This window comes from Punica granatum, chromosome 8 (assembly GCF_007655135.1).
Source record: "Punica granatum isolate Tunisia-2019 chromosome 8, ASM765513v2, whole genome shotgun sequence".
NCBI lineage: Eukaryota > Viridiplantae > Streptophyta > Magnoliopsida > Myrtales > Lythraceae > Punica > Punica granatum.
The window spans coordinates 27,754,995-27,781,595 of NC_045134.1; the positions used below are offsets into that span (position 1 = coordinate 27,754,995).

At 36.7% G+C, this 26,601-nt stretch overlaps 3 protein-coding genes across 3 annotated transcripts; 1 reads left to right on the forward strand and 2 right to left on the reverse strand.

Moving 5' to 3' along the window:
• Positions 1-980: 980 nt before the first annotated feature.
• On the forward strand, positions 981-6,339 carry LOC116188596 (long chain base biosynthesis protein 2a). Its single transcript, XM_031518051.1, has 12 exons — positions 981-1,401; positions 1,498-1,563; positions 1,751-1,839; positions 2,075-2,220; positions 2,295-2,419; positions 2,500-2,593; positions 2,694-2,857; positions 3,934-4,095; positions 4,513-4,639; positions 5,056-5,222; positions 5,338-5,445; positions 5,895-6,339. The coding sequence occupies exons 1-12, from the start codon at positions 1,276-1,278 to the stop codon at positions 5,988-5,990; spliced, it is 1,470 nt and encodes a 489-aa protein (XP_031373911.1). The 5' UTR covers positions 981-1,275; the 3' UTR covers positions 5,991-6,339.
• Positions 6,340-8,350: 2,011 nt separating this feature from the next.
• Positions 8,351-11,598, reverse strand: LOC116188597. Its single transcript, XM_031518052.1, has 2 exons — positions 11,326-11,598; positions 8,351-9,553 (listed from the first exon to the last, which is right to left on the reverse strand). Exon 2 carries the CDS (start codon positions 9,420-9,422, stop codon positions 8,553-8,555), a length of 870 nt encoding a protein of 289 aa, XP_031373912.1. The 5' UTR covers positions 9,423-9,553; positions 11,326-11,598; the 3' UTR covers positions 8,351-8,552.
• A 3,169-nt stretch (positions 11,599-14,767) lies between these two features.
• Positions 14,768-22,057, reverse strand: LOC116187562 (ATP-dependent Clp protease ATP-binding subunit ClpA homolog CD4B, chloroplastic). Its single transcript, XM_031516339.1, has 10 exons — positions 21,901-22,057; positions 20,580-21,166; positions 20,079-20,194; positions 19,863-19,985; positions 19,576-19,761; positions 17,892-18,107; positions 17,185-17,402; positions 16,757-16,832; positions 16,581-16,670; positions 14,768-16,287 (listed from the first exon to the last, which is right to left on the reverse strand). Exons 2-10 carry the CDS (start codon positions 21,142-21,144, stop codon positions 15,106-15,108), a joined length of 2,772 nt encoding a protein of 923 aa, XP_031372199.1. The 5' UTR covers positions 21,145-21,166; positions 21,901-22,057; the 3' UTR covers positions 14,768-15,105.
• Positions 22,058-26,601: the final 4,544 nt, after the last annotated feature.

Sequence of the window (26,601 nt, forward strand, 5' to 3'; positions counted from 1 at the left end):
TCTTTGTATTATTATTCCTCAGCTCCAATTTTAAAATATTTCCTATCCTTTATAGTCTTGATGTACACCTGATATCCGAACGCTAAACGGACCTGACTACTTCAGCTCATGCTCGATCCATTAAAGATCAAACTCTTTCAATCAAGAATTTTCTCTATTTATAAAATTCGAACTCGAGACCTCGTTTGAGGGGAACAAGTATCGAACTGATTGAACCACCTTTATTAGTACAAACTTTTATATTTGATTCAGGCACATTTTTTTCATTGTCAACCAGCTATATATTGTGTATTATATGGACCAAAATAATTGGCTTTTACTCTTACGTAGTTCATGTTATCTGTAGTTGTTATAGAAGTTCTAATTGACTAAAATTCAAACTTAGTAACAAATCATCATTCCCCTAATTTTGTAAAATATATTTCAAAGAAATTTATTAATTAAATTAAAATATTTATAAATACAAATGTTCGTGTAACGGGCGATAAAAAAACTAGTTAATTAATGGAAAATTTACCTCAAATGGTCCATGATTGACCCGTTTTGTCAAATTTATCATATATATATATATATATTATCAAATATCACATGATTTACTTTTTATATCAAATCTATCCCGACGTTATCTTTTCCGTCGACATCTAACGGCCGTACTGATATGGCACCCACGTGGCAAGTGTGGCCCACTATCCTTTCACGTGCTACGTCAGCATGACCGTTAGATATCGACGGAAAAAATAACGTCGGGATAGATTTGATATAAAAAGTAAATTATGAGATATATCTGACAAAAAAAAAATAATAGATTTGACAAAACGGATAAATCATAGGTCATTTAGAATAAAAATCCCTCAATTAATTAACTAATTAAATCTTGACAAAGGCGAAAGTCAAAAGTAAAATGCAACCTTCCCTCCCTCCCTCCCTCCCGAGAAAATCACCTTCATTGGTCACGTGCTAATGTCATTATTGGAGAATTGAAAACCTTTGATTCGATTCTCCACCTCATCCTCGGCTTGCGGCTGCGCCCGCACCTGCGGTGTCCTCTCTGCGCCCCCCCGCCCCCTTCTCTCTCTCTTCCTTCCCTTTTCGATCCCTTCTCGTTCTTCTTCGATGTTCTGATTTGAATCTCCGAAGCTTCTCGTCGGTCTCGTAATTTGCTTGATCCAATCGTCTCAATCCCAGCTTCTTTGTCGGGGAGGCGAACGGAAGGGAAGAGAGGGATCGTCCACTTGATAGATAGACGGAGATAGATAGATCGATCGATCCATCGCAATGATAACCATCCCTTATCTGACCGCTCTGACTACGTATTTTAGTTATGGGTTGCTTTTCGCGTTCGGCCAATTGCGCGACTTCTTCCGGAAAATCTTCGATTGGTGGCGTTCCAGCAACCTTCAGGTAATTTCCTCTTTAGCTCGTCATGGATCCGCTTTTTATTTGCTTTGCTTTGTAGATACAGGCTTGTGATTAGTTGTTTTCCTTTTGTTCTCTTAGGGTTATGCGCCGATCTGCTTGGGATTAGAGGACTTCTACATTCGTCGCCTGTACCTTCGCATTCAGGTGCTTTTTCTCTCTACTCGATTATCCTCCCTCCGACTCTTCCTCAATTCACTCAACTAGAAGATGTTTAATTTCCAGCTGACAATTCTTAGTGGGGTTCATGTGTGACGATGGAATAGCTGTCACCCATCAATTCTCTAGACATCTCTATTTTAATGCAAAGGGCTTGATCTTTCCATCTTTACAGGATTGTTTTGGACGACCAATATCAAGTGCTCCCGATGCCTGGATTGATGTGGTCGAGCGCTATTCCAACGATAACAACAAGACCCTAAAGTGAGTGTCGTCTGATAGCTCATCTACGGCTTTCCTGCCCTGCACCGTTTCTTGTTTGTGTTCCAGATACCTTCATCTTCGTCGCGTTCAATGACTTTTACTTGGAAGCCCGGCACTTAATGGGCGAATAGACATTAACTTTGACTGTCTGGCTAGCTTGGATGAGTCGATTAACCAAAATACCTTGCCTCTCATAGTATTCCTATTTCTTCAATGATTTTGCACCTCCATGCAGACGAACCACGAAGTCAAGCAGGTGTCTTAACTTGGGTTCGTACAACTATCTTGGCTTTGCTGCATCTGATGAGTACTGCACCCCGCGTGTGATTGAGTCGCTGAAGAGGTTCTCACCTAGCACTTGCAGCAGTCGCGTTGACGGCGGTATGGGATCCTTGACCTGATTTGTATCTATTACTCGTCCTATCTGAATGTACTCTCACCATATGTATTACCAGGAACCACAACCCTGCACAATGAATTGGAGGCATGCGTTGCTAGCTTCGTAGGGAAGCCAGCTGCTATTGTCTTCGGCATGGGCTATGCGACGAACTCTGCCATCCTTCCAGTTTTGATCGGCAAAGTAACTGTGGTGTTTTCAACACACTGCTACAGACTGAGTTTTATTTCACAAACTAAGTTTTATCTCCATCTTATCTGCAGGGAGGTCTGATTATCAGTGATTCACTGAACCACAACTCGATTGTAAATGGCGCTCGAGGCTCTGGAGCTACAATTCGAGTTTTTCAACATAATAGTGAGTTTCATTCTAAATTTGTCCCTCCTGAACCATGCAGCCCTGCTCTAGAGTAATTCCCATATTATGAAAATAATCTTATCCTGTAAATTTGCTTCAGCACCTGCTCACTTAGAGAAGGTTTTGAGGGAGCAAATTGCTGAAGGACAACCAAGAACACACAGGCCATGGAAGAAGATAATTGTTGTAGTTGAAGGGATATACAGTATGGAAGGGGTTCTCTGCGAACTTCCAGAGATTGTTGCAGTCTGCAAGAAGTATAAGGTGATTCATCTAACTTATGGTCTCCAGTATGCATCTTGACTTAGTCGTGACCAATTCTCATTCAGAGATAAACTAGCCTTTGCCCCTGCGATGCACGGATTTTGATGTGTCTATTCTGTCTAAATTTGTGTGAAAATATTTTTCAAATCAATGATTGTAACTGAAGGGTTTTCATGTGGTATATAGTTGTATTTCGGTAACTCTTATGACGAATGAAAAACACAGTATGAGAGAAGTACAATTGATTCTCTTACCAAGCGACTATTTTTATGAATATATCAGATTTTCAATTTGGAATGAAATACGTTTTCATAATTAAACCAATTACTATGTAATCAATTATTCTATCTTAATTTTTTGAATGGATATCGAACTAAATAATTTTTAGGTCCCGTGAAACATGTAAATAAAAATATGAATATAGATTTGTTCATTTTCATTAAATTATAAACACAAACTTATAGTCTTCAATAATCCTTCATTAAATGTATAATTGATGTTAAATGGATACATATAGTTAAATAGTTGCAATTATAAAATAAGGAGCAAAAAGGCTACTTTCAGTGTTTACGTAAAATATTTTTTAGTAGTTCTTTTTTTTTTTTTTGAGCAAAGAGATTATGACAGAGAAGTTTCAATATTTTTTATTTAAAACATTTTCAAGAAAATCACATTAAAATGATTATATTTTTGTAGAAAATAAAATTAATTACTTATATTAAAATACTTAGGGCATTAATTGTACCACTTCACCTTTACATTATGTATAATAGATGTTAAATGTATATAACATATACTGAATTTGTTCAGATTATAAAATCAGAGCAAAAGGCCTGCTTAAAATGTTTATTTTAAATATTTTTTGAGTAGTTATCAGGATAGAAAAGTTTCAAGATTTTTTATTTGAAATACTTTCTAGAAAATAAAGTTCAAAATGATCATATTTTTGTACAAAATAAAATTAGTTACTTATATTAAACTATTTAGAGCATATTAAACGTACCAATTCTACTTTACATTATCTATTATAGATTTCACACCTTTAATCCTTCTCCCTCTTCTGGGATATGTGGTAGGCCTACATTTACTTGGACGAGGCTCATAGTATTGGTGCAATCGGCAAAACTGGAAGAGGGGTTTGTGAACTTTTAGGGGTTGATACTACTGATGTTGATGTCATGATGGGAACTTTCACAAAATCGTTTGGATCATGTGGTGGCTATATTGCTGGATCTGAGGTACACTCTGCATTTCTCTTTCAATGTAAATTCTATTGCTTTCTCTGATTGCGATCGGATTTCACGTTGAAACATAGATGTGCAAGGCCATTGCAGGATATAACTATTATTCTGATCTCTCTCTCTTTTATTTTATTTATTTTATTTTTTTGTAGCTAAGAGCTTTTCTGTCTAATTTGAAAGCAGAAGTTTACAATAGCCTATGCTCTGACGATGCACAATTAACTGAACATTTCTATTTATATATATATATATAAATATATATTATTCTGGTACCACTGCAACCTCTCTTCTGGTATCTTCATTATGATAGCATATAGTTCTTTCTTGGGTTAGTGGTCATTGCTTTAATTGAATGAAGTGGATGGATATGCTGATTTTTGCTGCTTCTGATATCAATTCTGGCTTTGCTATCAGGAGCTCATACAATATCTGAAGTATACTTGTCCAGCTCATCTATATGCAACTTCAATTTCACCTCCTGCTGCCCAACAGATTATATCTGCTATAAAGGTCATTCTTGGAGAAGATGGTTCTAGCAGAGGTGACAAACTCAGACTGCAACCTACATTACTGTATACAGCCAAGCACCTAAAAGTTTTGCTATATCTTTTGGCTTCATAAATGTTTATTTGAGTCTCCTGCCAATACCAAATTAAAGAATTTTGGTTAGCACTAGTAATTTCAGCGAAACTTTAAAAATGTTCTGCTTAAGATCTCCTGTTTTGCATTGGCTCGAGAACTATCATCATGAAATCATAAGCGAAGTTATCAGTTCTGTTCCTTTCTTCTTTTAATCAGTTTATCAAATGCTAAGTAGATGTTTTTGTTTAATATGTAAGAATGTTTAGGGGCCTTCATATATCAAATGGAAATCCCAATGTATAGTGTGGGGAATTTGCTAATTCTAATGAATTCTTTGATCTATTAAGTTTCTAATCAGAGTCTTGGTGGGTGTAGGTGCTCAAAAACTGGCAAGAATACGTGAGAACAGCAACTTTTTTAGGTCAGAGCTGCAGAAGATGGGCTTTGAGGTTCTTGGGGATAACGATTCTCCTATTATGCCCATAATGCTTTATAATCCAGCAAAAATTCCTGCCTTTTCACGCGAATGTCTCAAACACAAAGTGAGTGTATTACTGGTTGCATGTTAGTTAAACAGATACAAATAAAATTTGGTTCGCTAATGAAAGCTAACCATTGGTGGTGGTTGATAACATTTGGCGTGAAATGTCATGACAGATTGCTGTTGTCGTGGTTGCTTTTCCTGCTACTCCTCTTCTTTTAGCGAGGGCGCGTATTTGCATATCTGCCTCTCATACTAAGGAAGACCTTCTCAAGGCACTCGAGGTAATAAATTTTGTGTACTCCTCCTTGAGCAATTTCTGTGTTGTAATTTTGTTTGCCGTCTAGGCTAGATTGCAGTTTCAGTCGACATGGTTGCAATTTGGTAGAGATAAAAGAAGAGCATGATAAGAAAATCGTAAAAGGATGAACTCAGAACTTTTTGAAATGGGATTGAGTCTTTGAACTGCTAAGGGGAAAAGCGTACATTTGGCCTTTTACCTTTTTGCTTGCTTTTCTGTTTTTATTCTCTTTTATTGCTTAGTTTTTCCGTAATAAATGTTGATATGACATATTAAAACAGTGATATTTTACTTAGTAGTGATATATATTGAGCGTCGACTCCAGGTGTTCACTGTTAAATATGGGAAAAACATGCTTCTTGTCTTTGTCGTGGTACATGCTGAAATCTTGTTTTTTGTTTTTTTAACTTCTCCCCGTGGTTTCATTGGTAGGTTTTTAGTGAAGTGGGTGATTTGGTGGGCATTAAGTATTTCCCTGCTGAACCCAAGAAGCCACAACAGGAGAGAGGCGTGATAAAAGAGGACTGAGGCTTCGAAGGATAGACTTAAAAGTCATGTAAAGTCTCCACGGGAGGCAGTTCTAACACATGTTGTCACTACCCCTCATTCCCTGGCTTTGTTCTGAAAATCAATGCAATCAGGGTGGCCTCGGGCGACAAAATTCAGGCTTGTTCTATTCCTATGTTTGTCATAGTATTAATAAATTTTGCTCGGTTGATTTAAGGTGTACATATGATCCCTGGTCAGATTTAAGTAATCCTGTTATTACTGATGAAAAGATCCTGCCGCTATTGTCTGTCTGGAATGTATCTGAATCCCCTTTTTCGTAGTGAACCTTTTTATTATGAAGCTTAGCACGAGAGGGGTGATATGCACAGGGCTTTTTATATTTAGTACTTTTTAGAAATTGATTGATAGTTTATTTAAGTGTGCATCCTTAAGTCGTGCATGGCCCTGATAACAAAATCTTTGTGGACACGGAGTGGTTGGCTTCAGCCTAAAATTAGGCCCCGGTTTCCTGACCGGCCCCCCACGACAAAAGTTACAAAGGTACGCAACACCGACAAGGTCCAGTGATCGTTCCTTCCGGCTTGACCATGGCCCTCCCTTCAGCCAATTGTCTAGGCAACCCAGTTGGTTGGTTTATGTTGGGGCCGATATATATTGACCCCTGGCGGCGTACTTTCCATTGCTGGGCCTATCTAATAGGAGCCTTCTCTAATTATGAGCCTCCTTACATTGTTGGTGCTGGCCCTGGTAGTAGCTAAACACCTCGGGGGCAGGGGTGGATGGGCGTGAGCCATGAGAAACACAAATTGGTACTTGGTTGAGGCTATTGTCTATGTATGGATCAATCCAAACATCGGTCCTTTTGTTGGATACATTGAGGTTCCATTAGATTTGAACCACATGGCTGAAATATCGTCTGATAATGGTTTCTTATCTGAGCTGGACGGAACAGTTCCGTCTTTCAGGTGTGCCACCCCAATGTTTCAAAGGTCCCTATTGCAATGTAAGTATTGTCGCCGTAATAATGTCACAACAAAATTGCACCACATATCATCATCTTACTCACAAGTTGTCATGCAAACTCATCAACCAGGCAAAGAATATGCGCCAGATGATGAATTAAAAGACACAGACAGCAGGCCCACAACATTGAGTAACAAAGACATGCAAGATAAAGAATAGAGGCAGCACATCCCAGTAAGTAACGGAGCAAGATCAAACAAAAGCAGATATATTGCATTCAATTGGTGAATCCTTCTTGCATGACACGGACTCTTCACCCTTCAATTAGTTTACTAGCCCGACACACCATAAGGAGACTTTGAGACTGCAGGTTATTGCTAAAACACGCTAATCATTCAGACTGCAAGATGTTGAGATATTATTTAATTATATAATTAAAATGCATGTAAGAACACGGATTTCAGAAATGTAAATGACAAGATTCGAATATCAAGCAGCGGATGATGTTGTGATAAAATGAAAAAAGGGAGGAAAAATCAAATAAAGGACGAAAGATCTATACTGGTAACACTAATACAACCTTAATGCTATTGAACTTTTATTTGGATTCGATAATTTTCGCAAAAAATTTCAATATATTTCACTAAAAAAGGAGGTAGAAAGAGGGGGATCAAATCTTTCTTACATTACTTATAGAGTGCAGCATCTTTCCTCATCAGCAATCACTTGTACAGGACAAAGCAATCGCATTTCATCTTCTATTCATCAATTGACTGAATCTTTCAGGAGACTAGGAAACTTCATAATTGTTTTCGAAATGGAAAATAACTCCACAGAAATTCTATTCTATAGTTGCATATGCCAACTGACAATAGGAACTTTATTTTGCATACAGTGTCTTGCAAGCCAAAATGAACCAGAGACGATATCTTAGTGGAGACACTAAAACGGAAGGCATACAAAGCTACAGAACACGAATAGTACCGTAAGAGAGCCCGCAAAATCAGAAGAAAACGATCTGCAGCAATTCATTTGATGATGCATGGAGATTACATAAATCCCATTAATGGATTTGCTGAATAACTATTTTGTGGTCAGATTCCAGCAAATGCAAATATTACTAGAGAGGAACCTATCGTTCCTAGCAACGCTTTGGTTAGTAAGGAGAGAAGAAATGCAAAAGCCAATGTGTGTGTCCCAATTCCCCAAACAGCATCTCACAATTTTGGCCAGCTCCAAATTTTTCTCCTACTTCAGATGCTAACAAAAAGAAAAACTTTCCTCTCTGATTCTAACATTCTAGCATTCTAACATCAAGGAAGACGCAAGGAAAATCTCCAGGCCGACCGCCTTGACATAATATTCCCCATAGCGGGGTAAAAAAAAAAAAAAAGAGGAGTGGCGGGATGCTTGAGTTATATATTAAGGGTAAAAAGCAATGGATTAGTAATACCATAAGAAAACTGTAAACCAGGAAGGAAGGAACTACTACCAGCTGGATTTAGGGACCAAGAGAAGATCTACTAGAAGCAAAAACCGGGTCAGAGACAGTTATGCAATCTTACATAGCCAAATGCCACGGCTGATATGTATTAGAATAGGGAACTAACTATTGACTCAGGAAAATCCCTTTCCAAGCTTCTGAATTGCACAGTACATTTTTCTCCTCGAACCGACTGCATTAATGCCCATGTCCTTCAAATCCTCCAATGTCAACAAGGGCAAGACCTCATCATCAACCTCGTGAATCTCAAAAACAGGTGCATACCTCCCAAGTCCTAACCCATTCAGCCAAATCTTGACTCCATCCTCTCGACACTGTCCATTCCTGTCCCTGACATCAGTGTCAGAGGGCCCTGAAATATCGATCCCGTCGTGGCTGTGGTGGTCTCTACTCCGACTCCCGGCCCGGGTGGATGGTCTCCTATACAGGGAAGAATCCCTCTCATTATCGGCTGCCAAATTCTCCGAAGAATGTAGCGGGCTCTGATCCTTCAAAGGACTCTCAGAGTTCTCCATGTCAAACTCACGGTAGCCATCATCGTCGAGATATTCGCCAGTGCTGTACATATCATCGGCATCAGGTTCACCACCTCCACCTTCATCGGTGACCTTAGAAACCCAATTTGTGCGGACCTTCTTTGCGGTGGCACGCTTCTTTGAGTCTTTGGTCTTCCAGCTACCCATTGCAAAGGAATCCAAATTGTCGATCCCATCTAGGGTTTCAGCACCAGGGGAGTTTAGGTGCAAGAGATTACGAGTCTTGGAGGATTTATGGGGGTTACCAGAGTCCTTGAGGGAGAAATTTGGGGGCTTCCACTGCTTGGTGGACCTCCGGAAATGGGAATCATAGGGCGGGTCTCCACCTATGTCGCCCAGGCGGACGCTGGGCCTGCGCTGCCGCTTGGATCCAATCTCTGACGGAACGCTCGCCAATGCCCTCTCACCGTTCATCTGTTGCGACTCCGGCCGGTGTATCTCGGCCATGACCAAAATTCATACAAGAAAACAACTAGGCCTCAACTCAACTCAACCCAAAAGCTCGACAGAGCCGACCATTCTAGGGTTTATGTTGAAGAGGGAACGGAGCGATTGCGACTTGCGAGGTGGGGCACCAACTGTAGGACAACGGGAAGGAAAAATTGAAGGGTTACACAACTTTGAGCGAGCGAGCGAGTCTGAGACAGAGACTGGGTGAACTTGAGGTGGGGGGGGGGGGGGGGGGGAGAGAGAGTGAGAGTGAGCCCGTTTGTTTGTGTGTTTGTTCCGAGCCGAAGGAAAATCTTAGGCGGTCGACACGTGTCTCGATAAATACTGTGTTATTTAAAACCCAAAATATATATATATATATATATTAAAAATTTAAAACACAGTGACACACACAAATGAAAGGGTTTTAACTTTAAAACCTATTATTATCTTATTATCCTACTGAACAATTGCTAAATTTCAATATTAATCCAACATAAATATACCAATCGAAGGGGGTCGCACTAACAATAACAAAGGCAGTCATAGAAAAACGCAGGCATGTATCCAACAGAATTAACTTAACAACAAACTGCTGCCGGTACCGATCTCTCGTAGCATTTTCAATCATGGACCTGCCCAAAGCAGAACCTGCCTACCTTCTAGTCCTCCACATGTAAGTTGTTCTTGTATGGCATAGAGACCGGGATAAGCTTGCTTGCTTGTCCAAGACTTCTATTCTACACCATCACCGATTGCATGCAGCCAGGGGAAATGTCTAGCAGTTGCTGGCAGATGATAAAATAAGCTACATGCATGATTGCCATGAAGCAATAATGTCAATTAGGTCTTTTAATTCTCAATGCTAACGACACTCCAAATTAAACGGGCGGCCTCCATTACAATCATTTAAATTAGCTTCTGGTAACAGTTCTGGTGTCGTCTCGATTCGATTACACCCTCAAGAAGCGCTTTGTTTTTTCAGGCTCAGTCTAAGGAAGAAAAAACAGAGAAAGAAAAAGGGGGTCGTGTCTCAGTCACAGGGTGGCTGACCATACTCTGGGACCAGCTACTGGTTATCAAACTTTGGGTTGAGGGTTCTTTTGTCGAAATGAAATGGCCTTCTAGTTGTTGTTCTTGTTTCTTTAGTACCTTTAGTGATTCTTATACCGGTCATGTTCTAGACTGGCTAGTGGAAGAAACTCCAAAAAAAAAAGAAAAAAGCAATAGGGGAGATGGAAATCCCTCCACTACTTGAAAAGTTGAAAGAGTCCTTAGCGACCTGCACAGATCTGTGGATTGAAAATAGAGAGAAGCTCATGCTTGATGCAGCTCAAGTAGGGAAATCAACCTGGAGATTTTCAGAATCTGCAGCTTTAACTTAAGACTAATTAGAAGAGACGCTTGCACGCATGCTAGTTGTTTGTGAAAAAGGTCCAACCCATAATTTAGTAAGCAGCAGCAACTGTTTAAATGTTGAAGAACGAATTAATCCGGAGATTAAGGACAGAGGGGCTTTTATTATCAATTCAGATCCTAAATCATCTATAAGCGAAGCCATGGTTAATGGTAAAAACCTCACAAGCTACCAACAAATGAAATTTCAAGGAAAGTTGAACGTGCGTTAGTGTTTGTTTCTTGAAGGTCGCTGCTAACAAACAGGAAGAGCTTAAACAGCATGCCATCAACAAACAGGCAAAACTCTAAATAAATTCACAGAAGAGAAGATATTGGGAACGGCCGGGTGACCAAACGAAAGGCATCCCAAGTCAACTCGAACCAGAAACTTGTAGCTGGATGGGAGCCGGAGGGAGGAAGGGAGGGAGGGATGATGATCGCTACGCTGGCCTCCCCTCCAAATTCTGCTCTGCTGATATCCCAATTGCTAATACTAATAGCCAGGTAAAGGGGAGTGGCGAACCTTAATTGTAAAGCCAACACGGCACGGAAAATGACAACTCGACAGGCTCGGGGGGCAGGAGAAGGTGAATTTTGAACGGTAGCGGGAGCAGTGCACCGGCCGAGCAGTTACAGGCGGGGCGCCTCTGACGAACTAATTCTGCATATGCGAGAGGGAGGCAGGGAGGGAGAGGAGGGCCGCTGCTCCGTCTCCATCGCCGTCACCGTTCCAGTCTCCTCTAATATCTAGACCGACCAACAAGAACAACGAACGGACAGACAGGACCATCTGATTCTGCAAGCTCCCATTTCATTTGTTGTTTCATGGAATGGACCGGCCGGTCTGGTTGGTCCAATGTGAATATATATATTTTATGAATAAATTAATATTAATCAATAAGTTTATTTAATTAGTAACTAGATTTGTAGTTTTTAAAAACACTATTGTATTTGGTTTTAGAGTTGAGTTGAGTTGAATTTTGATTTTAATTGGTTTGTAATGATTATGTTGTTGAATTATGAGAAAAAATGTGAAAAAGTAATGAATAGTTTAGAAAAAGTAATAATTGTATTGTTAAATTGTAGAAAAAGTAATAAATAATTGAGAGAAAGTAATAATTGTATTATTGAATTGTGAAAAAAGTAATGAATAGTTGAGAGAATTTAGTATTAATAATTGAATTGAATAGTGAAAAAGGGAAAAGTAATAATTGTGTTGTTAGATTAAAAATAAGTAGAGTAAAATTAAAATTATGTTGTAAAACCAAACAATGCTAATTATAACATCAAAATTTTCAAAAGTTACTTTGATTTCTAAATCTCACATCTTCTAAATAATAATAAATCAATCATAAAATATAAAATTTTGAACTCAAATAATTTTAGTTTACTTAGAATTTTAATTAAAAATCATTTACTTTTTTAATAATGAGAAAATTTAATTTCGAAATGTATTTAGTTTTTATATGAATAATTTTATAAAAATCCCTTCTGCTTCCGAGCACGTAAATTAGTTGTCAAAAATTCATTTTGAGCTTCAACTTAAACTCTTAAATTATTTCACTCTAATATAGTAAGTTAAAGCTCAATATATTTTTACATAACATAGTAAAGTATATAACTTTAAATAATTTCAAAATTCACGATTTTGAATAATTAGTTTCTTTCTAATTATAATATAAAAAATTTATATTCATTTTGAGTTTAACTTAACTTTATAATTATTTCATTGTAGTATACTAAGATAATACTAAAAATTTAAAATTTGATAAAGTTTTATAATATTTTTACATACATAAAATAGCACTAAAGTATATAACTTCATATTATTTCAAAACTCACAATTTTTGAATAATTAGTTTCTCTTTAATTATATTATTGAACACTCATATTTATTTTGAGTTTTGACTTAAATTTGTAATTCATTTTACTCTAATATACTAAGTTAAAATTGGAAATATTTTAACATACATAAGATGATAAAGTATATTACGTTAAATTATTTTGAAATCACGATTTTTGAATAATTAGTTTCTTTTTAATTATAATATTGAATATTTGTACTTATTTTGAGTTTAAATTTAAAATTTTTAATTATTTCACTGTGATGTACCAAATTAAAATTTGATATATCTTTTACATGCATAAAATAGTAAAGTATATGACATTAGATTATTTCAAGATTTTGAATAATTAATTTCTTTTTAATTATAATATTGAGTATTCATACTTAATTTGTGTTTTAACTGAACTTTGCGATTATTTTACTCTAACATACTAAGTTAAAATTGTATATATTTTTACATGTATAAGATAGTAAAGTATATAAAGTTCAATTGTTTCGAAATCACGATTTTTTAATGATTAATTTATTTTCAATTATAAAATTGAATATTTTTATTTATTGTGAGTTTTAACTTAAATTTATAAATTATTTCACGTTAATATACTAAATTAAAATTCAAGATATCTTTTGTATACATAAGATAGTAAAGTATATGATTTTAAATTATTTCAAAATTCACAATTTTTTAATAATTAGTTTATTTTTAATTATAATATTGAATATTTATAAAGTATGTTATTCACAATAGGTATTAAAGGCTTATCACTAATTAACGGTTACAAACATAGGAGAGGGTTCTATTTTGCCAAATGTGCATCAATGATTTAAATATTATATATAAATATATAGATATAAATACATATAGATTTGTGTATATTTATCTCGCAATTGCGCACTCGTCTCTGTTACTGTTTCCTAAAATGACGTATGGCTCCCACCGACATACCTTTTTTTAAAATATTTGTTTATTATCTATTTTATTTGTCATTCTTTTTAATTTTTTAAATTATTGAAAAATTTGATCAAAATATTTTAACTCTAGTTGGTGGCCACTGAGACCTCGTTGATGGCAACCACTCTACTTGGCTAGACCGTCAGCATCGTGATTATTATTATTGTTGTTGTCGTCGTCGTGGCTGCTGTTGTTGATTTTTTTGAAAAAATTAAAATAATTAAAAAAGTGAACGAAATATTTGAATGGTGTTAGCCAACATATTCAAATGGGACGTGTCAATTTTTTTTTCTAATAATGGAATTACGTGTCATTTGAGGAAAGTTCAAGGGAGAGGAAAATAATTTACCCTTGTTATTATTAATACTATTATTTGATTCTTTTTAAAAGTAAAATATCATAAAAGTTAACAGAATATTTCACAAAATATTCCTAAAGTGTTAGCCAATACATTTAAATGGGAGGCATCAATTTTTTTCGAAAGTGACGCTAAATATCATTTGAGAAAATGGAGAGTATAAGTTAACCTTCATTATAAAAGTTTTGCACCTACAAGCCAAACCATAGTAAACGTTCGTAAAAATTAGTTCAGATGGCAAACAGTCTCAACCCATAGCAAGTAGAACAGGTTACTTATTATTTGTTTATCAAGTAAGCTTTCTTGCCAGTCAAAAACACAACACCCACTTTAGCAGTTAGCACCAGACCGTACACACTCATTCACTCTATCTGTCCATAATCATATGAAATAGATATATTTATATACTCATCAAAAGAATTAGTAAATGAAATTACCTTTCAATCAAACAAAATAATAGTAATTAGTAAAAGATGAATGTACCCTCCGCTCCATATAGTTTTGCTCGATAATAAAATCTAATTTAATTAAAATTAAACGTTTCTTTTAATTTAACAACACAATCATTACTTTTTTATTCTTTTCAAATTCTTTTATACTTTTTCTTATCTATTATTTAATTTAATTTTTAAATATTAAATTCTTTCAATTATTCAATATTTTTTTCTCAATTTGAATATTTTTTTTTTCAATTCACAATCATTAATTTTTTATATTTTTCAAATTCTCACATACTTTTTCCAAATATCCTTATATTTATTTTTTAAATCAAACTAAATCAAATTAAATCAAACTTAACTTCATTACCGTACCAACCGTAATGATAATTTATTGACCTAATGTGACGTTCTGAGACCACCACCCAAAATACCATGTCACACTTGTACCCAAGAAGTGCCAAAAAAGATGAGCCCGGCCAGAGTGCGCCTAACAGCTGCTTTCAGTTTAATTTAAGCACCCACGCACGGGGGATGGGACCAGTCGAACAGAGTACAACAAATATAACAGCTATATTATAATTAATCAGTCCTAAACTGTTAAGAACCACCTCCCCTCCCCCAAAGGTATAATAAGAAAAAGAAGAGGATGATGACAGACGGCGAAGGAAGAAAATTCAGATTTAAGAGATGCTGCTCAGTCTCACTTTTTAAACGAGACTTGCTGCTTCAGGCAGAGAATCGGGGGACCCACTGCTTCCATTGAGCACCGTCACATTACCATCGGAATCAACATCAACGATGACAGAGTCCCCCTCCTTGATCTCCCTTGCGAGCATCTTCTCAGCCATGCTGTCCTCAAGCAGCCTCATGATGGCCCTCCTTAAGGGCCTCGCCCCGTAGCTAGGGTTGTAGCCTTCCTCAACCACCCGATCCCTGAACCTTTCAGTTACCTGGAGCTCTATGTCCTTGCCCTTGAGCCTCTCAAACACCTCCTTAAGCATGATGTCCGCTATTTCCTTTACCTCCAGCTTGGTCAGTTGCCGGAACACTATCATCTCGTCCAACCTGTTGAGGAACTCAGGGCGGAAGTACTGTTTCAACTCCTCCGTCACCAAGCTCTTAATCCTGTTGTAGCTGCTGTCCTTCTCGTCATAATCGAGATCAAACCCTATGCGACGGCCCCCCTTCTCAATCACGCTGCTCCCCACGTTCGACGTCATGATCAGCAGCGTGTTCTTGAAGTCCACCGTGCGTCCCTTACTGTCGGTCAACCTCCCATCCTCAAGGATCTGGAGCATCATGTTGAAAACATCAGGATGAGCTTTCTCGATCTCATCGAACAGCACAACCGTGTAAGGCCGGCGACGAACCGCCTCAGTGAGCTGACCTCCCTCGGTGTAACCAACATAACCAGGAGGGGAACCAATGAGCTTGGAAACAGTGTGCCTCTCCATGAACTCACTCATGTCAAGTCGGATCATGGCTTCCTCTGACCCAAAGTAGTATGCAGCCAATGCTTTAGCAAGCTCTGACTTCCCCACACCAGTCGGACCAGAGAAGATGAAGCTAGCTATTGGTCTGTTGGGATTCTTGAGCCCAACACGAGCTCGGCGGATGGCACGACTGATGGCTTTGACTGCCTCGTCCTGTCCGACGACTCGCTTGTGGAGAGTCTCCTCCATCTTGAGGAGGCGATCTGACTCATCACTGGACACTTTCTCAACAGGAATACCAGTCCAAGAAGAGACAATATGCTGGATATCCACTTCAGTCACGATAGGGCCTACATCCCCCGCCTCAGTCTCTGCCTTGCTCATCTCCTTGCCTTTGTCCACGAGGGCTGATATCTGCGCCTTCAGATCCATCTCTCTGTCTCGCAATTCCCCAGCCTGCTCATATGTGAAGTTATTCATTGAGAAAACTCTTACAGAATAATAAAAGAAGCTTTTAAGGCCAAAAAGATAAAGAGTGTCCAAGCTTCCATCAGATAAAGCAAAGTTGCAGATAGAATAACAAGGAAGTCATAAGACGGCACAAGATCTAAAACCGTGGGTACAAAACACGTCGGGCCTCAGGCCACCGATCATATCATATCAATATTATGTCTGATCCATACAAGAATTAAAAAACTCTGAAAATTAAACAATACAAGGCCCGAAAAAGTATTTATGATGATCCATACCTTCTCAAAATCCTGACTCCGAACAGCCTCGTTTTTCTCTTTTGTGATCTGCCTGAGCTCTTTCTCAAGCTCTCGAGCCTCCTCCGGGAGCTGCACAGAACAAACAATACGATAAATAAGCAGTTTCTATTTTAGAGGGTGAACAAGGACAAGTGGGCATAGCTTAGGAATCAAACCTCTGCATGACGTAGTCGAACACGAGAACCAGCTTCATCAACTAAATCTATTGCTTTGTCAGGGAGGAAACGGTCACTGAAGCAACACAAGATAAAAATTAGACATCAATCACCGTAGGAGATAAGATAAAAATAACTAAATAAATTTAAGGAAATACAACTGCTAGGACGGTAGCCAAAGACAACCATAAACTTTTGCAGTTTTGCCAGAAGGAATCAGGCAAAATTGCATAATAAAAGTTCACAATAGTAAAATATTGGCTCAATTGTGTCAGTCAATCTCGTACTTCTAGGATAGGTGAGTGTATATTTCATGGAAGAGAAGGTAAAGATAACCGAAGAACCAGCAAACGGATTTCCTAATGTCATACCATCTGCAGAGAGGAGTAGATTTCTCCATTTGGCAAAAACATTTACATAGAGCATACCTAATGTATTGATAGGATAGATGCGCTGCAGCTACTAGGGCTTCATCAGTGTAACGGAGCTTGTGATGGATCTCATATCTCTCACGAAGCCCCTTTAGAATCTGAATGGTTTCATCAACTGATGGTTCAGGAACTTTGACGGGTTGAAAACGTCTTTCCAAAGCTGGGTCCTTCTCAATATGCTTCCTGTATTCATCCAATGTGGTAGCACCAATGCACTGCACTCACAGAGAGGAGAGTTTATATAAAGATGACAGGATCTATCTCAACATATCTCAGCCCATTTTGAATCCCATAATGCAGCATACAAATTCTTTTCCACCACTTCTCCTTTATTCTTTTTCTTTCTTTCTTTCTTTTTGTCTTTTTTCAATGCTACTCCTATGTTGGGCATTTTACTCCTGTATTAAAAACAATCTCCAACTTTTTTGTCCTGAAATCTCAAATTTGAGTTAAAAATTAAATATAAAAAACTCAGCACTAGCATTGAACCCCTTCCTTTGCAAAGCATCAACTAAGGCTTTGAAGAACTTGAATCAATGCGAGAAGCAAATATTTATACTGAACTGTCCTCATCAATCATGAAGCAATGCAGTCAAAGCTGAGAATTGAAACTGAATACTCCATTGATGTCAGTAAATATTTACCTGCCCCCCCCCCCCAAAAAAAAAAAACATATATATATATAGGTATATATTTATATATACCTGCAATTCACCTCTCGCAAGAGCAGGTTTCAATATGTTTGCAGCATCAATTGCTCCTTCCGCTGCTCCAGCTCCAATCAAGGTGTGCACCTCATCAATGAAAAGTATTATTTCATCACTCTGTTTAATTTCTTCCATTAGCTTCTTCAGTCTCTCCTCGAACTCTCCACGGTATTTCGTGCCAGCAACCAGGAGACCCATGTCTAAGGTAATAACCTAAAATGCAAAAAGGAACATATACAGCTTCGTCCTTTGAATCTAGAGATAACGAGATAGCTACTTCAAACAAATAAAGCGATGAATACTTCCTGACACCTTTTCTTTTTCGAATAGAATAACTTAACATTTCCTGACACTTGAGACAGTAATAATTTTTAAAATCCAATGATAATCTCCCAACAACGCTCAATGCCACACTAAATAAACAGCTACATTTGATGTTATCTTGACCAGTACGAAGGTTCCTTACCATAAACACTAAATAAACCAGTAGCACGCTTAATAGAAAATGTCGAAAGAATGTCCGTATTGGCAGCATTTAAAAAGGCTGCCTCGGTATAATTGCTAACTCAAAATGGTAATCTGAATACGTCTTCCATTTATCCTTACTACCTTCCAAAGAAAAAGGAGATAAAATGAGGGTGAACTTGCATACGAAAGTAGGTCTTCAGAACTCAGATTACACAAGTGTTAGGCTATATATAACAAGGCATGGACAAGAAGAACACAGCTGATAGACAAAGAAAGAACGAGTTAAGAGGTTGAAAGTATAGAAGATAGCAATAAAGCGCAGAGGCAGTTTTAGGCTTGCAAGGGCGGTCCAAGAACGTTAGAGGCCTAAAGCCAGATTTTAATGAGGCTTTTAAAGTATTTAATAAAATTAACTTAATTTTATTAAAAATTATTTTGTTTTACCTTTTTAAAATGCAAAATTTCTCATTAAAAATCTTCTAGTTGATATGTTGAAAATTTTCCTTAAAAAACAGAACATATATATACATATTAATTATAAATTAAAAGTATAATCTAAGATAACAGAAAAATTGAAAAACATGACATAAGTATGGAAGTTGATTCACTTTTGGTGAAGAGTTACTTTATGTGAGTGCTTTGAGATGATTGTACTACTTGAATACTTATAAAAAAGATGGAACGATCTTGCTTTTTTTATTACCTGTAATAGCAATGGAATTAAGAGTTAAAAAAACACTTGTTTTTGAGGAAAAAAGTCGAATGTCATTGGCAAAATGAGAATTAAAGGGGGCAGCCAGTAGGGAGAATAAAATTGACTGTTATGGAGGGAATAAGGAATAAGGCTGATGATAGCAAGGAGGAAAACAGGAAGAAAGGACTGTGGAAATAATGAGAAATAAATTGCGACTGTTTATATAGAAAAATATAATTATTAGCAAATGAACAGTTGTGTAGTTAAGTAATTGATAAATTGAGGGAGAATGAGGTTTTAAGGATTAAATTAAGAAATCTAATATTTGAAATTCAATTAATTATGTAATAATGTAACGATTATAGCGATTATGATTATATTATAATAGTATTAACGTAAGGGCCACAAAGAGGGGACTAAGGCGGAGGCCTTAGTGGCCTTGCCCTCGGGCCGACACTGGAGGCTTGTTTACATGAAAGTCGGAGAGCTTGAGGAGTTTCTCAGAAAACTAAATCTCACCTTCTTCCCCTCAATTGTCTCGGGAACGTCACCACTCGCAATTCGTTGTGCAAGGCCTTCGGCAATAGCAGTCTTCCCTACACCAGGTTCCCCAATAAGACAAGGGTTGTTTTTGGTTCGACGACCCAAGATTTGGACAACGCGTTCTATCTGCGGCTGCCTTCCCACAACAGGATCCAATTTACCCTACAAAAGCGACACGTTTCACTTTAAAGTAGGCTCTATCAGAAACACTACTGTAATACCCTACATGAAATAGGAAAGAAAGTAAAAGAACCACAACTGACCTCCTCTGCCAACTTGGTCAAGTTCGTCCCATACTCCTCAAGTGTTGGCATTTTGTTGCCACTACTTCCGCCTCCAACACCAGCACCAACAGCTTCAGTACTCTCTCCAACCATTCTGATAACCTGCCATAACAGGACAACCAAGTCATACATAGTACACCACAGCTATGAGGACAGGATCTCCCTCTGTATTTAATGAAATGAAAGTAAGCTTGCCTGTGTGCGGATATTGCCAGGGTCCGCACCCAAATTCTCAAGAACACGAGCTGCCACCCCTTCACCCTCTCGAAGCAATCCAAGAAGCAAGTGCTCAGATCCAATATAATTATGACCTTCAGTGCACATGGATAAACAGTATTTGTCAGCCATAGAACAACTTCAATCAAGACAACATCAAAAATACACTGGCGACGATAACAAGATCAGACAAAGACATTGCAACTATAATGGTGGAAAGGGAACTTCTCCCAGTTGATTTTGGGCAACACTATTTGCTTCATTTCACAGACAAGCCATTCCAAACCCTTGGAAATCAATTAATTTATTCCATTGAATTGAAGTCAACTTGAAAATCTACTGAATGATTAGCTAGCTGCTTCCAATCCATGCAATAAGTAATAAGTAAGAACTGTATTTGGCGAGATATGAAATTCAGGTTAAAAAGCCAAAGACTTAATGCGCAATTACAAGAAAAGAAGAATGTGTGATGTGTCTTACCAAGTTGACGTGCTTCTTCCAGCGAGAGCTCCAAAACACGCTTTGCCCTCGGAGTAAATGGAATCTCCACAGCAACAAATCCACTACCCCTTCCAATTATTTTCTCCACCTCAACACGTGCATCTTTAAGATTGATCCCCATTGACTTGAGAACTTTGGCAGCTATACCAGTGCCTTCACCAATAAGACCAAGTAGGATTTGCTCGGTCCCAACGAAATTGTGACCAAGTCTCCGTGCTTCCTCTTGGGCAAGCATGATTACCTTAATTGCCTTTTCGGTGAATCGCTCAAACATGGCTCTAGCTACACAACGGCTGGCCTTTCCCCGGGGGAAGGAGATTGAGCTCGCTACTTTAGAATGAAAATCAGGGCCAGTCTTAACAAAATTATCAAGAGCATTGGTCCCTCGCAAACCGGAAAAACCTCTCATAGCAAGAGAAGGTGCTTGTAGAGCAGACATCATTTTCACAGATCTTCTAGGCCTTCCAGACCTGCTCGAGCTGCCATGCCTCTGACCAGCAGCCACAGCAGGTACATTAGTTGATTGAGCAAGGACCCCCGCCATGATGCAATCTGGTGGGCTGCACCTGCAAGTTAGATTTCACATGTTAGCTACAGAGGCAATTTAGGCAAGTAAGTCAATTTGGAATCACCACAAGAGATTCTTCAATGCATCCAAGTGGACGAATCAGGGAAAAAAGAATTAATAACCGGAGAAGCTTGGAAAATGTGCACCAACTAGAAGCAAGCACCATCAACCTTTCATGGCCACCAATACGGGTGAAAGCTTGATGCACCGACTATCCATAGTAATGCAAGCACAAGGACCAAAAGAGGTAACATAAAACATCTCAACCAACGGAAGTGGGTTCAGAAGGGGGGAAGATGAGAATAGAAAAGAAGAAGATAGGGTCGGTTGGGCTAGCCATGATTATGGCATGGGGGGCAAGTATAATTGTAAAGAGAAATATGTAAGTCCAGGAAGTATCAGCAACCACAGGACACAGACACAAGAGCCCTGATTGATAGTGTTAGGATGAGCGACTCCATCGCCAAGAAATGTTGTTTGGGTTATCTAAATTAAACGTTACCAGATGACATCCCCAGCCAGAAACGACCGCCCGAAATTAGGGCATACGATTACGAGAGGGAGCCCTCCAAAATCAATAAGCACGATAACTCAGCTCAGGTCTGCTCAGGTCAGCTCTGGGATTATATATACATACAACGATAAGAGAGGCGGAGCAACAAAAGGACGAGACCAGAGCTAAAAGAAAAGAAAAAAGGAGTGAGAACTAGAAGAGATAGAGAATAGGCTTACCAAAATCCGACGAGGTAAAATTGAGAACGGAGGGACGGACGAAGGCGCTGCCTGCGAAGCAGTGGAGGAGGTTGGGGATGGAGAGAGCAGGGAGAAGCGAAACCCTCTTCTGCCCTTTCTTTTCGTCTAGTAATGGACGGCAGAGAGAAGAGAGAACGATAACGGAGGGAGGAGGATCAATGATATATGCGTTGGGTGCGATAATATAAAATAATAAGATTAAAAAAAAATATATATATATATATATATATATATAATTTAACGAGAAATATACATATACGTACAAATGGCGAATAATGGAAATGAAAAATGCACACTCTAGCTATTGAGTTGGGAATAGATAACGCTGCCTCTGGACAGAGAGCCGCATAAGTGTTTCTATCTATATCTATAATTAAATAATATCCATTTCTATATATCTATATATAAAATAAAATAATATAATATATATCTATCTATATATACACACGAAAAAAAAGCGTGAACATCGTGATTTCGACCAGATTGTTTCAAAACGCTCTGTTTCTAAATTAAACTTTTCTTGATTATTTGCATTTTAAAAAATAAATTTATAATTTTTTTAAGATAAGTATATAGATATAGATTCGTGGGACCATTCTTTATTTTTTTTTATTTTTAGCTTTCTTTTAAAAATATATTTTCTTATTTTTAAATTTTTAAAAGATATACATATAGATTTATGGGATAATTTATTTTCTTGAACTTTTAAGTTTTTAAAAAATAGAATTTTTTAATTTTTAAAACATACAAATATAGATTTATAGGACTGCTCATTCTTTTATTTTTTGAATCGTTTATTTAAAATTATGAATATTTTATAAGAAGATCTAGATTAAATAAATCATGTAATTTGCTTTCAAAAATTAAACTAAATCGTATTTCCATACGTATAAGGTGTTATATATATATATATATATTTGATTTTCAAAACAAAATCAAATCATATTTTTTTTATGGATGTAAATATATATGATTTGTTATCTATATTATATATATATATATATATATTCTCGTGATACATTACAAATAACAAAGGTATCACGCGCAAACTATGATTATTTTGGCTATAACAAATATTGCTATTGTTGGAATTCTTCAATTTTGCACACAGCGCGCGAAGATGTGTTCTTCAAATTCTTACTTTTTCTCACACATAAACTTTATAGAAATTTTGGATTCTTTAATTTTATGTGTGTGACTAACATAAGACACAATATGACATCATATGAATCTTGACAAGTTGAAGAAGAAAAAAATTCATCCTACCGTAGTTAGTATTTATCTTTAATTTTTTGGGTATTTACTTAAAATTGCCAATGGTTTGTCCATTTTGTCAAATCTATCATATACTTTTTTTGTCAAATATATCACATGGTTTACTTTTTGCATCAAATCCATCACAGCGTTATCTTTTCCGTCGACATCTAACGACCGTGTTGACGTGGCGCCTACGTGGCAAGTGTGGCCCACTATCTCTCCACGTGCCACGTCAGCACGACCGTTAAATGTCGACGGAAAAGATAATGCCGGGATAGATTTAATGCAAAAAGTAAACCATGGGATATATTTGACCAAAACAAAGCATATGATAGATTTGACAAAACGGACAAACCATGAGCCATTTTAGGTAAAAACCCCTTAATTTTTTGGATAAATTACAAAAAAAACCCACGTTTTGTAAAATATCTCAATTTTGTCCTAAATTTTGTTTCGTAACAGAAAAACCATAAGTTTTATAAAATGTCTAAAAAATGACCTCCGTTATAACTTCCGTCAATTTTTGCCTACGTGTGACCTACGTGGACTGTTAAAGGGACCCACCATCAGCAGCAAAAATTGACGGAAGTTATAACGGATGTCATTTTTTAGACATTTTAGAAAACTTATGGTTTTTTTGTTACAAAACAAAATTTATAACAAAACTGAGACTTTTTACAAAATTTGGGTTTTTTTTTGTAATTTTCCCTAATTTTTTATGCACAATCTTGACAATATTTGATTTCTAGATTTATATTGATTTCTTTTCTTTTATATAATTTTTCTTATCTTATACGTGAAATTAAATAACCATTATCTTATATATGTAATAAGATATTATTATTGATTGTAAATCACTATTTTCAACAATTTATAACACATATTTACTTTATATATAATAAATTAGTAAAAAAAACCACATTCTATCTTATGTAACGCACGAACTTCACGACCAGTAATGATATAAAGCGGAGTTATGGTGCACCGGGCTAGATGACCTTAGAACGTCCGGATCGTAAATGAATTTTTTTTGGATTTTTTAGTTTTTTTATTTTTATAATAATTTTTTTAAAAAACAATTAAAAGATATTTTGTGATAAGAGTCAAATAAAACATAATACTTTATAAATTTCCTGATGAGATATTGTTAGTTACATAATATTTAATAAATCATTAAATTTTTAATTTTTTAAATTGAATAAATATTTTTATAAGATATCGATATAACATAATATATTTGAAATATTTTAAGAAGATTTCACTATCTATGTAATATTCATTCAATAATCTTGAAATCCTTTTTAAGATAAATATTACTATCTAATCACATAAATATTAATATTAAAAATATATATTAAAATAAACATATATTTATACATTTATATATAATATGAATACATTAGTATATGTATTTCTTCTAATAATAATATATGCTTGCATGACCATTAACATAGCATGAAACAATTTGTATGAAACGTTGTTCTTTGAGAAATTATTTCGCACATATATAAAATTTATGCAAAAAATTTCTTAGTTATATGAAATGTTATTCTCCAAGTACCAAAAGATTTGGCACTCAGATAAGCGGAAAAATATGTGACTGCATGATAGAATTTCCTGAGGGCGTGTCTCTTTGATGTTGATGATGATGATGAAAGTTGCATGTTAGAATTGGTTAAAAACTAACTATCAAATTCAAAACAACACAAATTCATATTGTGAGAACTTTACCTTTTTAGTGGATCGATCCAGCTCGAACTGAATTAGTTAGGACCCGATGGACTTTCGAGTATTAAAATACACGCCAAAAAAAATTCAAAACAACACAGCGTCACAGACCACACAACCAATTGCCCAAACATCTCCATTTCTACTAGAATCCCTACCCCTCCTCTCCTCCCCACCCTTCTCCTCACCTTTCCTTTGGCTTTTCCAACCTCGAGAATTGATTTAGTCCATTCTATTCTCTAATTTTCCTACATCAATGAACATTATTTATGATGGTTATTTATCTATTTTACAAATAGAAAAAAAGTTACTTGATGTAACTTTATTTCGCTCCATAATATCCTATCATAAATAAATTTAAAAGATTAATAGCTATTTTGATTTCATCAATTAAAATTTATACTTAACAATATTATTTTTTTCAATTCGAATTAAGAAAAGCAATGTCTGCTTGCATAATATGGATTCCAAACATGCATGATATGGTTGTGAATGAGTCGAATTACTTATCTTCACTCTATTAATGAAGGGATTGTGAAAGATATTCTACTAAAAATATTCTTGTTATTGCTTCGACTCATATTCCCTAAAAAGTGGATCCCGCTCTAATAGCTCCAAATAAATTAAATACGTGCATTAACACACGAAAGTTTCTTATTCCGCAACAACGAAAGCACTTTTTCACCCTTTCGTATACTAGGGGATTTCACTTGGAAAATAAAATGTTCCATACTAATGGATTTGGGTCCATAACCATGGATTCCAATGTACAAGATCTTCTAGCACTTACCGATGAAGCCCTATTGATTAGTATTACACAGAAGAACTCAATTCTAGACATTAATACAATTAGATCTGCTCTTCATAGGCAAATTTGGGATTTGCGATCCCAAGTAAGATCGGTTCAGGATTGTGGAATCCTTTTCTATTAGATAGGAAAGGTTGTTGCACAAAATGTACTTTTAAGTAATTGTCCCATAGATTCTATAACTATCTATATGAAGAAGAAATCATGTAATGAAGGGGATTCTTATTTGTACAAATGGTACTTTGAACTTGGAACGAGCATGAAGAAATTAACGATACTTCTTTATCTTTTGAGTTGTTCTGTCGGATCGATCGCTCAAGACCTTTGGTCCCTACTTGGACCTGGTGAGAGAAAGTGATCGCTCCTTATGGACTCGTTGAGAATGATTCTAATCTAGTTCATGGCTTATTAGAAGTAGAATGCGCTCTGGTGGGACCCTCACGGATAGGAAAAGATTGCAGTCGGTTTGATAATGAGCGAGCAACATTGCTTCTTCGGCCCAAACCAAGGAATCCCTTAGATATGATGCAAAATGGATCTTGTTCTATTGTTGATCAGAAATTTCTCTATGAAAATTACGAATCGGACTTTGAAGAAGGGGAAGAGGAAGGAATCATCGATCCACCACAAATAGAAGAGGACTTATTCAATCACATAGTTTGGGCTCCTAGAATATGGCTTCCTTGGAGCTTTTTATTTGGTTGTATCGAAATGCCCAATGAATTGGGAATTTCTCAATTGGGTCGGGTCATTTCGGGGCAAGTGGATAATTTATGATGAAAAGGATGAGCTTCAAGAGAATGATTTGGAGTTCTTTTAGCGTGGAACCATGTAGCACCGGACACTAGATAGACCTTCCAAAGAACAAGGCTTTGTTCGAATAGGCC

What these genes read in the sequence shown, in the direction of transcription:
- LOC116187562 (XM_031516339.1), bottom strand. Translation starts at nt 21,144, where the DNA reads ATGGCGGGGGTCCTTGCTCAATCAACTAATGTACCTGCTGTGGCTGCT. An exon ending in AGACAATTGAGGGGAAGAAG is followed by an intron (nt 18,108 to 19,575) that starts GTGAGATTTAGT and finishes TTTGCATTTTAG; the next exon opens with GTTATTACCTTAGACATGGG. An exon ending in TTGCGAGAGGTGAATTGCAG is followed by an intron (nt 17,403 to 17,891) that starts GTATATATAAAT and finishes CTGTGAGTGCAG; the next exon opens with TGCATTGGTGCTACCACATT.
- LOC116188596 (XM_031518051.1), top strand. Translation starts at nt 1,276, where the DNA reads ATGATAACCATCCCTTATCTGACCGCTCTGACTACGTATTTTAGTTAT. An exon ending in GCCTGTACCTTCGCATTCAG is followed by an intron (nt 1,564 to 1,750) that starts GTGCTTTTTCTC and finishes CCATCTTTACAG; the next exon opens with GATTGTTTTGGACGACCAAT. An exon ending in GCTATATTGCTGGATCTGAG is followed by an intron (nt 4,096 to 4,512) that starts GTACACTCTGCA and finishes CTTTGCTATCAG; the next exon opens with GAGCTCATACAATATCTGAA.
- LOC116188597 (XM_031518052.1), bottom strand. Translation starts at nt 9,422, where the DNA reads ATGGCCGAGATACACCGGCCGGAGTCGCAACAGATGAACGGTGAGAGG.